Source organism: Trichomycterus rosablanca, chromosome 19, assembly GCF_030014385.1.
Source record: "Trichomycterus rosablanca isolate fTriRos1 chromosome 19, fTriRos1.hap1, whole genome shotgun sequence".
NCBI lineage: Eukaryota > Metazoa > Chordata > Actinopteri > Siluriformes > Trichomycteridae > Trichomycterus > Trichomycterus rosablanca.
This window is the reverse complement of record NC_086006.1, coordinates 22716359-22733451: the sequence shown is the minus strand read 5'-3', so window position 1 is coordinate 22733451 and position 17093 is coordinate 22716359. Positions and strand designations below refer to the sequence as shown.

Sequence of the window (17093 nt, the reverse complement as noted above, 5' to 3'; positions counted from 1 at the left end):
TTTTTTAGTATTAGTAGTAGTAGTACAAGTATTATTAGTATTGTTATAATTATTATTAGCAGTAGTAGTAGTAGTATTTAGATATATACAGTCATTCCAATAAAGCTTGAACATTGGCTTTTGTTGCTGAATTACTGTAAAACACTGAGAGGAAAAGGTGCTTTTTGAGCACATATTTGCTTTAAACCATGATAATTAGGATCTCCATTACCACTGTCTTTAAATGCATTAGATTTAAACTGGACCTGAAACAGAGCCGCACCCGTTAAAGCAGAACTGAGCCAATAAGCGTCTCCAGCGCGGTTCTGATTGGACGCTCCGCCTCTCTGTACAGCTCAGTGTCCGCTGTTCACACTGCTGCTAACACAAAGCATGACATTTTGCTTTGCCTGATTTCACCATCACTCGTCCCTTCTCGACAGAACAATGGTGAGTATTTTTATTATTGTCTGTAACTGCAAGCGTTGGCATTTTTATTTTTTTTTCTTATTTCATATGATTTTGAGCTCGATTATTTTGCAGTTTTTTATTGAGACGCTCCTGGTTTTATTATAAGGGTAATGATGGAGAATAACCCGATTTCTCTTCTATTAAGAATTATTTAATGGTTCGAGGCCATTTGCTTTAAATAGTTTTGCCCTTGATTATGGTCACACTAAAGCTAAATGCGTCCAGAATAAAGCTATGTTTAATTAATGTTCTTTTTATCCAAATAATTGAACTAGATTGAATAGAACGCATAATTAATGTAGTTGTTTAACCAATTAATCGTATTGATTGTTTTTAACAAATGATTATTTATAATGCCTATCTGGCTGAATAATGATTAAAAAATTGAAGCCTCCTTTGTCCTCCTCCATCACCACTGTAATTTCAGACTGACCAGCTCAGGGCTTTCTGCAGTGACAGCTGATTTTCACAGGTTTTACTTCGAGATCACTGCATGTATTCGTTCATTATATGTATGTATCTTCATTGGATTAAACAATGACTAATGCAGAGATAAACGATGATTTTGAGAGAGAATATCCTTGACATGTGCTCCCATCCTCCCCTCCTCCATTCCCTGAAAGAGACTGGGTGTAGACCCCAGCAGCTGTTTGCTGGATCTCATGTCTGCCATAGCTGAACATTTCCCATTCCTGATTCATATCACAACTGCTGATTTCAATACAAGATTCTATTCATTTTAAGGTTGAGTGGTGGAATTTCTGTCAAGACATTGGTACGACACACCGTGACATATTGTCAAAACGAATGGGTTGGGTGTGGTTCTTCTGCTTTCTGCTTTCACCGTGCATAATGAGCATTCTGACTGGCTTTGTTTTGCAGTCTGATAATTTGAAATATGACATTTCTGCACCTCAATAAATATGAAATGTAAAAATTTAAGTCCCCAGACTATAAATGTGTTTTTTTTAATCACTGATGCAAGAACGATCTGGATTTCTGCATTATACACATCAATAGTGCAGTGATTTGCAATGCAGACCCGGACTGGTAAAACCCTTCAGCAACAATACAGTTTCACATAGCTGGTGATTAGACTTGCTCTATCGTGAGGAGGAATGTTTTTAGAAATGTAAGAATTTAATAAGTTTTAAATGTATTTTGCTGTCACCAGTGTTCTTCAGCATCTCATATTGTGTTCTTGATCTGGTTACTGCAGGACACTCACTGATATAGAGTGTCATTAGTGAATGTTTGTCTTGGATAAACACATTTAAACGTAAAAAATCTAGGTTCATTTCTGAGTTTTCACAAATTTTAGGTTCCATCAAATGAATTTTGAAGTATTTGCTGACTTTGCTCTGAACTTTTCTTTCTGTCTCACACAGCGTGAGTGCATCTCTATCCACGTGGGTCAGGCTGGAGTCCAGATCGGCAATGCCTGCTGGGAGCTCTACTGTCTTGAACACGGTATCCAGCCAAATGGACAGATGCCCAGTGACAAGACTATCGGAGGTGGAGACGATTCCTTCAACACCTTCTTCAGTGAGACTGGGGCTGGAAAGCACGTCCCCAGAGCTGTGTTTGTGGATCTGGAGCCCACTGTTATAGGTATGTACAGGTCAGAATTTTGGGTTCCAAACACAGTATTATACAGCTAATTATTTCTTCAGCTATATCTACTCCTTTGTTTCTCAGATGAGGTCCGTTCTGGAACTTACCGTCAGCTGTTCCACCCTGAACAGTTGATCACAGGAAAGGAGGATGCTGCCAACAACTATGCACGTGGTCACTACACCATCGGCAAGGAAATTATTGATCTGGTGTTGGACAGAATCCGCAAGCTGGTGGGTGTCTACAAAATATCCAATAATAGTTTGGAAATGAAATTATTTCTTTGTTACATTACAACTCTCTTTTTATAGGCTGACCAGTGCACAGGTCTCCAGGGTTTCCTGGTCTTTCACAGCTTCGGTGGTGGTACTGGTTCTGGTTTCACCTCCCTGCTGATGGAACGTCTGTCTGTCGACTATGGCAAAAAGTCCAAGCTGGAGTTCTCCATCTATCCAGCTCCTCAAGTATCCACTGCTGTGGTGGAACCCTACAACGCCATCCTGACCACCCACACCACCCTAGAGCACTCAGACTGTGCTTTCATGGTGGATAATGAAGCCATTTATGACATTTGCCGCAGAAACCTTGATATTGAGCGCCCTTCTTACACCAACCTGAACAGGCTGATTAGTCAGATTGTGTCCTCCATTACTGCCTCCCTGCGTTTTGATGGTGCTCTCAATGTCGATCTAACAGAGTTCCAGACCAACTTGGTCCCCTATCCTCGTATCCATTTCCCACTGGCCACCTACGCTCCAGTGATCTCTATAGAAAAGGCTTGCCACGAGCAGCTCTCTGTTTCTGAAATCACTAACGCCTGCTTTGAGCCGGCAAATCAGATGGTAAAATGTGATCCACGTCACGGCAAGTACATGGCCTGCTGCCTGTTGTACCGTGGTGATGTGGTGCCCAAGGATGTCAATACTGCTATTGCCACCATCAAGACCAAGCGCTCCATCCAGTTTGTGGACTGGTGTCCAACTGGTTTCAAGGTGGGCATCAACTACCAGCCTCCCACTGTGGTTCCAGGTGGAGACCTGGCCAAGGTGCAGAGGGCTGTGTGCATGCTGAGCAACACCACAGCCATTGCTGAGGCCTGGGCTCGTCTTGATCACAAGTTTGATCTGATGTACGCCAAGCGCGCCTTTGTGCATTGGTATGTTGGTGAGGGCATGGAGGAGGGTGAGTTCTCAGAGGCCAGAGAGGACATGGCTGCTCTGGAGAAGGATTATGAGGAGGTTGGAGTTGATTCCGTTGAGGGTGAGGGAGAGGAAGAGGGTGAAGAGTATTAGGAAGTTTGAGAACAAATCTCTTGTTGCTGTAAGGACCATTGTGGCATTTTTTAAAATGTGACTGAATAAAGTGATTAAGAAATCAAGAAACTAAATTATATGTGTGTCTTTTAATGACTTTTGATGCATGCCCACTTGTGTTGGTGTAAAAGCTTTTTTAGATTTTTTGGAAAGTGTTACAGGTTAAGCGTGTGTAAAGTTATGTGCTTTCAACTTTGTGGCAACAGCATAACTGTGACCCTGTTCAGAAATTGAGGTTCATACAGAAGAAAGTGTGGAGGAACTCAACCTCGATAAACAACTTCGGGATGAAGCGGAAGGTTGATTGCACTCTCATCTAATATTAGCACATGACCTTACAAATGCTGTTTTGTCTATATGGGCTCATATACATTACAAATTATGTGGTAGGCCTTCCCAAAAAAAGGAGGCTGTTACAGTGACAGAGGGACTCTATAACAATGTCCATGGTTTTGGAATGGGATGCCCAACAAATTCATGGTGAGGTCCAACAAAATCATGGTCAGGTGATCTGGGTTGGAAACTTAGCTGTGCTACCAGCCATCAGGGCATCTACACAGACATGATTGGCTAGGTCCGAGAGGGGCTAAAGTCCTGCAATGGATTGGTGACCTTTCAAGGGTATTCCTGCATTGCGCCCAATGTTTCCCAATGGAACCGAACCAATTGTGACCATAACAAGCATTAAAGAAAATGAAATAGTCCTTTCTCCTTTAAACAAAAACTAGGGAGATTAAATTTGGTATATATACGGGCCAGGATCAAGTGTTGATATAAATAGAACAATTAAATCCTTTCTGTAACAGAAATTAAGAATGCAAACCTTTATATTTTTGTAACTTACGTTACGTTATCTCTTTTGCACTAAATAAAAAAAAATACAAATAAAAAAATGGTTCTCAGGTCCCGCCACAGTGCCACCTGGAGGCGAGGCGAGGTATATGAGCAAGTAAATACTGTAGACGCATGGGGCAGGGGGTGAAAATGGCTCCTCAAAGACTTAACGGTAATAGAAGACAAATGTCATCATTACTATAATTTAGTGCAACAGCACTATTCACTAGTGTCTAAACTACGTGGACACCCCTCGTATTTACTGGATTACCACAGACACTTCAAAATATTGTGGAAAGCTTAGCTTCACATCAAACTAGTTCAATTTTAAGAGATTCAAGTCAGAAGACCAAAGCTTCTTAACCTTTTTTTATTACAATTCAGTCTTATATTATTTTGGATTAATGCTTGGGGTCTTGAAATATTTAGATTGGGCACCTGGGTGGCACAGTTGTCTATCTAACAAGATACTGAGATCCCAAGCTTTCATCCCAGGTAGTGCTATCCAATTAGTTGTGCCTAAGGAAGGGAATTCAACTAGGTTTCATTGCTGTCTTGTCAAGGCACAGGTACTAGTGGTGGGATATTCACAGATATACGGGAAACCCACAGATATACACGGTAGGTTCACCCAATATCCCAGTACATTGAGTCATTCAAATTTCCTTGGCAATGACATCACTTCATGTAATGCACCAGTACCAGCTTGGTATCGTATAACTTCTACCTTCCTACTGCACCACGTTCGAAGTTGTATTTTTGCATCTTACCACTATTATGACTCATTTAAAGGTTTGTGGTCCAATTTCAAAAGCATATCTTTTTTGCGAGTGTTGAAATAAGGTTAATTGCAGTGCAGTTTGTTGTTTTCTTTTGTTTACTGGCTGTTTTGACCTTTTTTTCCTGCTGCATTTAGGTCATTCTTTATCTTTTCTAAATAGATGAGAAAAATTGATGAGATAAAGAGATGTTAACTTACTTTCAGACATAGAGTCATGATTCAAACACAAAACAGCTGATTTAAACATTTCCTCATAAAACATTTATTTACACAGGAGATCACATTTATAAAACGAAGAATTCACAAATGTTCTTTTGCTGAGACAAAATCTAAAACCTGAGAGTTTGTGTGGTACCACTGTACAGACAACATTGGGTACACTTGATAAAATCCATTCTTTGTTTGCAGGCATGAATGATACAGCGGCGATAGTCAATGCATGAGACCGCGATACTGTTTTTACAATCCCATGATACCTGCAATCACATCCAACAGAAACATCAGGTACGACCCCTTCATCTCCAGCACCATCTATAAATTCAGAAGTTCAGGAGTGTGCACATGTGCTTTGTGTATTTGGTAATGCATTGTTACAGAAGAGTTCAGGAGGAATGACTGGTAATAATACTTTTCAAGAGATCAGTGCATCATTTGCATGCAGTGGTTATTAAAGGCTTGTTTAATGCTATGCATCTGATAAATCACAATCAATCCTAGTAGAAATAATCAGACATGGACAAACACTGATGTTAATGCAATAAAGTGGAGTCATTTTACAAAGTAGCCTGTTTCATGTGTATAAACAGACTGAACATAAATTGTCATGATTATTCACTGTGAAATTCATCGACTTGAATGTAGCAGCTATGGATAAACTTCTCGAACATGTACACAGCTTTGGTAAGCAGATCCAAGCAAAGTATGTGTATACAGTCATGAATTTATATTGGATACCAGCTTTGTAATGGCTTATGGCTGATCTCGCAATAATTTCAAGCTGATGTACATCGGCTACATTTTGGTAATATTTAGTTTTGTCTACACAAATGTATTACACACAAGTAGTAATAAACTACTTATTATTTGTAAATAAACTGACCTAAACAGGGATGGGTAATAATCTTTTCAGCATGTCATTATTATGAGTTCTTGTGTCAAAACTGTTATTTTGAGAGTCATGTTCAAGCAAAAATTTCCTTTAATGATGCATAACTGACGGAGGTACTCACACTGGACCCTTTACTTGCAAGCTGGACTTCAATAGAGTTTTTTTAGTTCAGGATTTTAGAATAATAAATTACTATCTATTTTGCTCAGCGACATTATGATTTTACTGTGACTTAAGCCGAACGTACAGTACCAGCAGTAAATCGTTAAATCAACTGCGCCACTGAGTCAGATTGAACAAGATGTTAGATGTTTAACATTTTTAAATGACAAGATACAATCTTGTAATTTCGAGATGATCTATATACTAACTATGACATTATAATAACATGCTGAAGTGTTTAATGCAGCTTTGAAATCATGCAGTGTAGTTATCGTGTCTGGCATGTTCTCTCAAAGTCCATTTTAAACTCCAACTGGTATGAAAAGAAATGTACACCTGTAAAAGTGAAACTGTGGATTTTGCTTGTGATTTACAACCATTTAAAACAATGACTGTTTTCCAACAAGGGTCTATAATTCTTACTCATTTCAACTATTTAAAAATGTAAAAAAGACAACTCGCATGATTAACAAGGGTAAAACCAAAAAGCACCTACTGACCTGTCATAGAAATATTTTTTAAAAATGTGGGTAGGCTAGGATACAGGCTGCAATATGTCACAGGATGACTATGCAAAAACAATATAAAAATAAATCCAGATTGCTTTCCAAGACTATTAATAAATAGAAGTTTACAAAAAAGTCACTTATTGTTAAATTCTAAAACCAAACATTTCATTTTCTTTTCACAGCCCGAACCCTAAAGTTCATCTTGGTTTGTTAGACAAATTCCATTCACTTTTTAGACATACTGCATATAGAAAACAGTGTGACAAAAATAGTATGTACATTTTTTTTAAATAAATAACATTTTGCTTTCGTAAATTTTGTACTTTTTTTTGCTGCATTTTAACTTTATCTTACATCACAGCCATTATTGCCACACGTTTTTGTGCTGTGGGGACACCCATACATGTTGACCTAGAGAATAATAAAAAAAAAAAAAATTTTAAAGTAGGGCAGTGATAAAAATAGGCTAAAACCCTAAAAGATTTACATTAAATGAAGCATTTGGGGTTTTTTTCCACTGTATGAACAGAATAGGCAGCAGAAAAAGGGGACTGTTCACACAAGCCAGAGTTATACTTGCTGTTTACAACATTATTGTGAGGCTGCTGTTTATGTCCTGTAGTCGCTAGTGAGCCGACTGTGCACATCATTAAAATGAAAGCACAATATTAAGATACTTTCTTTAGGCTGCTGCAGACATTATGAATGTGAATACTTGTAGATGTGTCTGAGTGCAGTGGTTAGTGTTTAAACTGAATGGCCAAACCTACTAGACGTTTACATTCTATGTACCAAACTTCTGGATCTTCTAAATTAGGACGTACATGAATTCAGGCACTAATCGGTTCACTGACCCGAATAAACATGTGCTTTTGCGTATCACACTGCTGCACCAACTAAACCAGGTTGCTAAGCTACAATCAGACTGACTGTTTAAAATCATGTAAGTCTTGGTTAGTCAGTTTTGTTGGGTTTAAGCATAAAATGGCCACATGTGTCATAAACTGATGCAGTGTTTAGTTCTGGAGCAGTTCAGCACTGCCTCTGTAATTGTGGCAAATAATTGTGATTTCAACATCCATCCCATAATAGTGCAGCCCTAATGTAAGGCATGGCAAGTATAACTCTGACCTTATTGACGGAGAGGTTCATTTAGGAAGTGGAGGAAGCTCTGGAGGGGGTTCTAAAGGGAGGGGCGGACGTGCAAATCTGTAGTCACCATACTGCGCGTGATAGTCATACACTTGGGGCGGGGCAGGCTGCACCCCCTGTGCGCTCAGCAGTGAATTTAGCATATCAAATGTGTCCTGGTAATCGTTAGACTGGCCGCCCGAATTGATGCCGTGCCCGTTTGTGTCAACCTTGTCCACTTTGCCGTGCGAGTAGCCTCCCTGATGGTGTGAAATACCGAGTGATGGTAGGACATCAGTGGGCAGGTGGAACACGTTCCTGGATGACTTGCTGATTTTAGCAGAGTGAGAGCTCGCCGTAGGCTCAGAGCTGTGAGTCCGTTTTCGGGAGGAGGATGTAGAGGAGTTTGATTTCATCAAGTCTGATGAGGACTTTTTGCTACTTGAGGAGGCACTGGTGGAGCTGGAATGTTTATGAGAGGATGAGGATGAAGAAGAGCCACTACTTGAGGAGTGGTGGTGGTGATGGTGGTGATGATGATGATTAGACCGCTCTTTGTGCTTCTCTTTGCTCCTCTTCTCCTCACGAGAACCTTTGTCCGGAAGCCGAATCTTCACTTTAATGTTCTGCTCAGCTCCGTGGCTGCTCCCTGGCAGGCGGATTTTAAGTGAGCTGCGATCCTGCCGCTCATCTAGAGGGATCTTTAGGATGATAGGCTCTGAGGAACCTGAGCTGGACTGCAGCTGCTGGTGATGGTGATGCTTCTCCTTCCTCTGTTGGCTTATAAGAGCCTGGGCTGCTGATGCATAATCACGCTTCACGCTGGCCTCCATGTTTTCCAGCTTCTTTTTCTGTGCAGCAAGCTCGTCAGCATGCTTGGCACGGTAGTCGCTCAGACTCACTCTAGTGGGAACCGGTGGCTCTGGTTCTTTGATGCCAAGCTGCTGCTTCTCTTCTGCCAATAAGATCATGGAAGAGGACGATGTAGCAAGAGGAGCCGAGATGCTCATCAGGCTGGCCAGCGGGCTTTCGGGTGATGCTGTGGGAATCATGTTCATAACAACCTGGGTCTTCTCGCCATCTTCTTGCACTTTGAGCTTCTTACCCAACTGACCTGGTGCCTATGGTGACAGGCAGATCAGAATGACATGAAATGATAATCATACAGAATAATCCTGGGATTGAAGTAAAATGTGAACAAGCTTATAAATTTCACTCAGCTGAAAGGACTTACTTTCCAGTTTCGAATGCGTTTCAGTCGGCTGGGTGTTTTCTCCAAGATCTGCAGAAACTCGTTAGTGAGTTCTGTAAAACAGATTCAAACATGAATTCCCATCAAATAACATAAAGCGTACAAGGATTGGGGTTCAACAGCTCTGCATAAACAGAGGTGACTCATTTCAAATGCCTTATTGTACAGTTGCTTGTGGCCGCTTGGGTGGCGGAGAGGTGAAATACGCTAGTCCACTACCACTGGGATCCGGGGTCTGAACTGTGCTATCGGTCAGTCAATCTGATGTCAAGTAAAGAGATACTACTGCCTCACTACAAATAAAAAAAAATAAAAAAAAATTGGGGCTGTAGTAGCTCAGTGGTTAAGTGGACTAGTGATCAGAAGTTTGCAGGTTCAAGCCCCAAAACTGCCAGAAAGGATGAAATTAACCAAACACTAATATCAGCTGATGCTTTGTACCAGTGTGACCCTTCTTTTTGATCAAATACTGTGAATTTTTAATCACACTAATTTTGTTTTTATCTGAATCAATCCAATAGAGATGGATGGGACCTACTAACTAAACCAGCTAAACAGCTCTTTCACAGCATTGTTTTGCTGAAGGCAATTTATTGCTTATGCATTACCAATCCCATAGCATAGCATTAAAGGTAACCCTGAAGAATGCTTCTGACATACCGTCTAGCAGTTGTAGAGTGACCGTTGGGTCAACATACTCCCACCAGTGTTTGCTATCAGTGGAGACTGGAATTTCCCAGTTGGACCATTTGCAGGCCAAGTGAATGCATACACAGGCAACTACAGTTGGACAGTACTGCAGACAGAATGTGGTCAGGTGCAGGCTGCAATTGGAAAAAAAAAAAAAAAGAAGTAAGTAGAAGCATAAATGTTTAGCAGACCGATCATGAAAACGTCTGCAGTAAAATTTCAACACACCTGTTAGTTGCCATAAAATAAGATGTCTGGGCGAGGTCTTTACTCGCTGGAATAAACAAAACAAGCAAGATCAAGCCACTAAACAATCCACATGGAATGCAATCCTGAGGCACTTTTACCAGCATTATACTAGTAACAATACTTAATAGACTAGTTTGGAATTTGGGTGTAATTAATGTATTTTTTTTCTTCCTGCTGCTCACGCTAGAGGTCGCCACAGAGCTTAACACTACCACATTTGATTAAGCACGGTTTTCTACGCCAGACGCCCCTACTGACGCAACCCTGTTTATCCGGGCTTGGGACTGGCACTGATGTGTGTCCCTCCAACTGGTTACTAAGTTCATGCAAGTCCATGCACCTTCTGTATTTGTGCACCCAGTCTGGGATTTGAACCTCCCAGGCACTGATGTTATTAGCAATGTGGCTTTTAGCATTCTTGCCACACAAATTCACATGAGCTGAGCTATTAACATGGCAAATACTTAATTAAAATACCCCAAAAATCTAAATAAATAAAAAAGTCAGGTTTTATATAATTTTGCAATTTATTTTGTCTTTAATGCTTCAAAAAGGACAGTTTTACACAGGTTAGAAAAAGAATAGATTAAGGCCAGTTTTAGATGTTTTAGACACTGTGACTAGAATAAAGCTCCAAAATCTCTGCACTGGAACTTACCTCGTACAAGCTCTGTACACTTGACAACATGTGTGTGAGGGTGGTTAATTCTGATTTCAAAAGCTAGAGAGGGTAGAAGAAAAACAGATATGTAATAGTGAGAATCAAGTTATCACACACAACCGCATTTCCAAACAGCCCCGTTTGAATTGGCTAATAAATGAAGTTGATTGGTACACATAAAACAGCTTAAGGAACGTGATGAAGCTTAGATTCTTCAGACAACTGATCCTAAATGGGACAAATATGGCTGAGTAAATCAAAACAAGGGACTTTCTCTTTCCATGGTATTTTTGAGCCACTCCTGCATGTAACCCAAACAGACATAATAATAATGGCCACTGTATTACAAGAAGTACTGAAATGTTAAACTCAGACTTGCATCTGTGCAATAGAATGGCTCAAAAATTGTCTAATGGTGCAAAAAAGGAAAGTGCACTCAGATAGTGTAGTATTACAATAAGGACATGAAACACATGGAACAATTAAAGTTTAGACAGTCAAAAAAATGGCTGGAAACAAGAATTCCTGGTACTCTCCTGTAAATGGGAACAAAGGCATTAATATGGTCTTCTTTCTAATGAAACTCATGGACCCACTTTCATCATTCCAAACTTACCGAGGGTCTGGAGTATAATGTTCTCAAGAACGACCACGTCTTGGGCTTGAAGCTGGAAAGTCTGAGATTGAGAGGACAGGCAGGTTACTGACAGGGTCTCATGCTCTTGCCATTACTCTCTCACAATTACCCTGATCTCAGCCAGTTAAAATATCAAGCTCTTTCACTCCATTACTAAGTCAGTGAGTGGAGTAAAGACAGCTCGCCAATACAGGCATACATTATGTCAACAGCCACACAAAAATCTTTGCAGCATCGGACAGCAGTGAACTGTGAAGGGGAAATAAAATCAATGGGAAAAACACAAAACATTAATGTAGTGAAATGAGGACTGTTTTACAGCAGCTTTTAGGGCTGAATTTGCAGTCCGTGTCAACAAAAATAGAGAAAAAAGGTGGATAAATGCCTGAATTTCTAAATTTGGTAATGCTGCATTTGTTTTAGAAAGAATAAATAAAAGGTAGTTTTTACATTTTAGCCACAAACTACACACATGCAACCGAAGCAAGTCTCTTTTACAATCAGGTACAGAAGCCACATTCACCATAAACCTGGGGACATATGTATAAAGTGTCTGTATACATAAAATTAATAACAAGCACTAACTCTGTTTTCTTCTTGTTGTTTTTAACAAGTAAAACAATTAAAATTCATTCTTAAACACAGCGGCTGTTAAATATCTAAAAAATCTAAAAACAAAAAACCCACCCTGGCAGAAAGCTGCAGCAAAATAAGGATTCTATGTACTTTACACATATGATCCCAGGTATGAGATTTTGATTATAACTGCTAATGCATTCAACACATGATTTCTCTACAGCACTGTTAAGGTTAATACTTACAGTTTTTCTGACATCAGAAGAAGGATCCTGAGGATTGAGATATGCATTGGCTACCTTAACCACATGCTCTAACTTGCGGGGCTGCTCCTCTACCTTTGTTGCTAAAAAAAGTGCAGCAGGAGCAATTGCCTGTATCGGAACATTACAACCCTCTGTAAGCTTCTAAATAAGAATAAAACCTCTCAGCAGTTTCAAGGATAAAGAAAAAATATTATAGACACTTACATTGCGGTGGAAGCGAATGAATGTCTGAATCATGTAGAATCGATGCATGTAGACGATGGCAGTGTTAATAGTGAGCTGGGATCTGTACATCTGGGGTTAAGGATTAATACTATTCAATCATATAGAGCTGATTAGCATTGATGTTGGCTGCAAAAGTCAATTCATCCTTTCATTATCTTGAAAAGGGAAAAAAAGAATGCTTCAGTCACTTACTGCATGATTGCGCAATTTAAGATCAGTCAATTTACCTTTTTCATGTTTTCTGGAGATGGGAGGAAACCAGGGTGCCAAAAAAGACGGTTGCACATATTTCGCATTTAGACATAATATTTTGCCTTCATACTTCAGTCACTATGCATAAATATAAATGTGTAAATGTGACATAACAATCAAGTTTAAAATAGTAATAGATGAGCTGCTTCCTCAAATCAAGGAAAAAAATGTTATACAACTACAACACAAACATTTTAAACATCCTTGTTGATACATTATTCAGCAAGTGGAAAGTTCATGGAAGCACAAAGGCACCAAATTTTACAATTTTACAACACACTCACACACTAATGATGACAAAGTATAAGACACCAACAGTCACTCAAAAAAATGCAGACTGACCTGACGGCAGTACTAATCCGTGCAAAACGCCTTGCAATAATTTAGCTTGTCATGTGCGGGGGAAAAAGGTATGCACATATCCAACACACACCATACCCACAGCGAAGTATGGAGGTGGAAACATAACATGGAACTGTTTCTATGGAACTGCTAATGACATCTGATCAGAATCCCACCAGCCAAAAATAAATAAATTAAGTAAAATTTGCATTTGACAACAAAACCAAATTTAAAATAAAAATAATAAAGATATTCTTTGTATTGCCAAGACTTTGAGTTTGTGAGTTCATCAGAGGGACCCGTGTAACCTTGGAAAATTTAGGACAGTTTACCAAAGGAATGTACCTAAATTCAATCCCACTGCTGCAAAAAAGCAGCTTACTTCTGGTGTAGATATCTCAAAGCTGCAACTGCAGACAACAGTTTCGTAACAAAGTAATAAAGATATGAATTTAGGGTGCCATGTTTTTTTAACGTGTTTGTTTATGAATATAAGCACTTTTGCTCAACAAATACAGGCGTACAGCACATTGAAATTTTTTCTTCGCATATCCCTGCTTGTTTGGAAGCTGGGGTCTGAGCACAGGGTCAGCCATCGTACGGCACCTCTGGAGCAGAGAGGGCTAAGGGCCTTGCTCAAGGGCCCAACAGTGGCTGCATGGCAGAGCTGGAATTCAAACTCGCAACCTTTTAGTCGATAGCCCAAAGCTCTACCCACTAGGCTACCACTGTCTAGTGGTACTGTCTACTGTTTTGCCATTGTCACAGGACAAAGACAAGGTAATCTGAACAGGATATACACACTGTAAATATATTACATAACAAATACAAAAGAGGCTGAATACTTGTTTTTCCTTCAACAAAGTGTTTTAGCACATAGAGCTCCAGCAAAAGTTCTTGACCCATCAAGCTCTGATCATATTAAAGTGGTTATTGAAGCTGAATTCATTGTAATTTCATGGCTGTCTACTAAATTTAAGGTAATCTGATCTGATCTTGAAAACAGTTTTTCTGGATTTATGCAGTGTGATACCGTGCGACCTTAAATTTTGTTCCACAATGGTAAGGGGTTTTATTAAATAACAACAAAACGTCGATGTGCAGCACATCACAATACCACAACAGAAGCTCTTCCTTGCTATAGTTGTAAAATGAAACTTACAGAACTTGCGCCAGAAATAAATAACTGCAATTCATAGACTTGGGTTGTGTTCCAAACCCCAAACCATCCCATATAACAGTATGTTAGAACAGCACCATATTTGCTGTTATGGCTAAAGCTAGCTAATGCGCTAGCTAGGTGACACTGCCTAGCACAATGTTATTATATATCTTTAATGCAATAAATTACAAATTTTTACATAATACAAAAATAAATAATAAAAAAAGAATAAGAATAAGGATTTAAAAAATCCAAACAGAGCGCTCACCCCGCCGAACCGGCTTTTAACTAGCATGCTAAGCTAACAGGTTAGCCAAGGAAAGGATACACATTGAGGCGCTGTCCGATATCCTGGATGAGATTCGCGGCCTGTTGTCGGTACGATAATTCTTTATCTGGATCCAGTCCTGCTCGCCTGGACGGGCTGTTTTGAATTTGTTCGCGAGTAAAGTACCATTTAGTTTGATTTCCCGAGCGAGCTAACAACGCAGCCGCCATCACTGAGAAGGAGGGTACTGGATAATTTTTACTGCGTCACAGGAAGTGCGTCAGAGCAGGCGCAGCATGGTGACGTCGTTAGAAACTGACGCGCAGATAAAAGTTTCTTATATTTTTATATTTGTTGTATTAAAGCGATGTGCAGAAAAAGAATTAAAAACACTAAACACGTGTTGATGCCACTTAGCTTTGAGGTCTCAGATGTATTCCTGCCATCCAGTTACTGTCTGTGCAGTTTGGAATGTTTTCCATGCTCACCACAGGTTTTTGGGTCCTCCAGTTTCCGTCCACCTTTTCCTTCCACACCCATGGGGGCCTTTTCAGGATGTGTGTCTGCTTGTTCCCAGTTCATCCTGGTGGTCAGGCAGTGGTAGATAAGTAGTTAAAAAACTGGACTAATATATGAAGGGCTTTGGTTTGATCTCCATTACTGCCTGGTTGCCATTGTTGTTCCCTTGAGCAAGGCCCTAATTGTGAGTCTCGATGGATATAATCATCTGATCAGTAAAATCTGGTTGATTAAGTAACAGGGGTAATGGTCCTGGACTATAGATAGACAGCATTACAATATCAGTAACACATAAAGTACACAATAGACAAAAAAAAAATATATATATATATATATATATATATATATATATATATATACAGTGTATCACAAAAGTGAGTACACCCCTCACATTTCTGCAAATATTTTATTATATCTTTTCATGGGACAACACTATAGAAATAAAACTTGGATATAACTTAGAGTAGTCAGTGTACAGCTTGTATAGCAGTGTAGATTTACTGTCTTCTGAAAATAACTCAACACACAGCCATTAATGTCTAAATGGCTGGCAACATAAGTGAGTACACCCCACAGTGAACATGTCCAAATTGTGCCCAAAGTGTCAATATTTTGTGTGACCACCATTATTATCCAGCACTGCCTTAACCCTCCTGGGCATGGAATTCACCAGAGCTGCACAGGTTGCTACTGGAATCCTCTTCCACTCCTCCATGATGACATCACGGAACTGGTGGATGTTAGACACCTTGAACTCCTCCACCTTCCACTTGAGGATGCGCCACAGGTGCTCAATTGGGTTTAGTCCATCACCTTTAGCTTCAGCTTCCTCAGCAAGGCAGTTGTCATCTTGTAGGTTGTGTTTGGGGTCGTTATCCTGTTGGAAAACTGCCATGAGGCCCAGTTTTCGAAGGGAGGGGATCATGCTCTGTTTCAGAATGTCACAGTACATGTTGGAATTCATGTTTCCCTCAATGAACTGCAGCTCCCCAGTGCCAGCAACACTCATGCAGCCCAAGACCATGATGCTACCACCACCATGCTTGACTGTAGGCAAGATACAGTTGTCTTGGTACTTCTCACCAGGGCGCCGCCACACATGCTGGACACCATCTGAGCCAAACAAGTTTATCTTGGTCTCGTCAGACCACAGGGCATTCCAGTAATCCATGTTCTTGGACTGCTTGTCTTCAGCAAACTGTTTGCGGGCTTTCTTGTGCGTCAGCTTCCTTCTGGGATGACGACCATGCAGACCGAGTTGATGCAGTGTGCGGCGTATGGTCTGAGCACTGACAGGCTGACCTCCCACGTCTTCAACCTCTGCAGCAATGCTGGCAGCACTCATGTGTCTATTTTTTAAAGCCAACCTCTGGATATGACGCCAAACACGTGGACTCAACTTCTTTGGTCGACCCTGGCGAAGCCTGTTCCGAGTGGAACCTGTCCTGGAAAACCACTGTATGACCTTGGCCACCATGCTGTAGCTCAGTTTCAGGGTGTTAGCAATCTTCTTATAGCCCAGGCCATCTTTGTGGAGAGCAACAATTCTATTTCTCACATCCTCAGAGAGTTCTTTGCCATGAGGTGCCATGTTGAATATCCAGTGGTCAGTATGAGAGAATTGTACCCAAAACACCAAATTTAACAGCCCTGCTCCCCATTTACACCTGGGACCTTGACACATGACACAATGGAGGGACAACGACACATTTGGGCACAATTTGGACATGTTCACTGTGGGGTGTACTCACTTATGTTGCCAGCTATTTAGACATTAATGGCTGTGTGTTGAGTTATTTTCAGAAGACAGTAAATCTACACTGCTATACAAGCTGTACACTGACTACTCTAAGTTATATCCAAGTTTCATGTCTATAGTGTTGTCCCATGAAAAGATATAATGAAATATTTGCAGAAATGTGAGGGGTGTACTCACTTTTGTGATACACTGTATATATATAAATACAATTTTGATGTAGAAAAACGCATATGGTAAATCTATTTATTTATTAGGATTTTAACGTCATGTTTTACACACTTTGGTTACATTCATGACAGGACAGGTAGTTACTCATTACACAAGATTCATCAG

The 17093-nt window shown here is 40.1% G+C and overlaps 2 protein-coding genes across 2 annotated transcripts; one reads left to right on the top strand and one right to left on the bottom strand.

Moving 5' to 3' along the window:
- Positions 1-370: 370 nt before the first annotated feature.
- On the top strand, positions 371-3451 carry LOC134333239 (tubulin alpha chain-like). Its single transcript, XM_063015120.1, has 4 exons — positions 371-429; positions 1839-2061; positions 2149-2297; positions 2376-3451. The coding sequence occupies exons 1-4, from the start codon at positions 427-429 to the stop codon at positions 3354-3356; spliced, it is 1356 nt and encodes a 451-aa protein (XP_062871190.1). The 5' UTR covers positions 371-426; the 3' UTR covers positions 3357-3451.
- A 1779-nt stretch (positions 3452-5230) lies between these two features.
- ccnt1 (cyclin T1) lies at positions 5231-14718 on the bottom strand. The gene is made up of 9 exons (XM_063015046.1): positions 14543-14718; positions 12438-12519; positions 12213-12341; positions 11371-11431; positions 10752-10814; positions 10073-10118; positions 9815-9978; positions 9137-9207; positions 5231-9023 (listed from the first exon to the last, which is right to left on the bottom strand). The coding sequence occupies exons 1-9, from the start codon at positions 14710-14712 to the stop codon at positions 7920-7922; spliced, it is 1890 nt and encodes a 629-aa protein (XP_062871116.1). The 5' UTR covers positions 14713-14718; the 3' UTR covers positions 5231-7919.
- Positions 14719-17093: the final 2375 nt, after the last annotated feature.

Excerpts from the sequence above, each read along its gene's own strand:
- LOC134333239 (XM_063015120.1), top strand. Across the intron at positions 2,062-2,148 it reads TCTGGAGCCCACTGTTATAG|ATGAGGTCCGTTCTGGAACT; the intron begins GTATGTACAGGT and ends TTTGTTTCTCAG. Across the intron at positions 2,298-2,375 it reads TGGACAGAATCCGCAAGCTG|GCTGACCAGTGCACAGGTCT; the intron begins GTGGGTGTCTAC and ends CTCTTTTTATAG.
- ccnt1 (XM_063015046.1), bottom strand. The coding sequence starts at position 14,712 with ATGGCGGCTGCGTTGTTAGCTCGCTCGGGAAATCAAACTAAATGGTAC. Across the intron at positions 12,520-14,542 it reads ATCGGACAGCGCCTCAATGT|ATCCCAGCTCACTATTAACA; the intron begins GTATCCTTTCCT and ends CCAGATGTACAG. Across the intron at positions 9,024-9,136 it reads AACGCATTCGAAACTGGAAA|GCACCAGGTCAGTTGGGTAA; the intron begins GTAAGTCCTTTC and ends CTGTCACCATAG.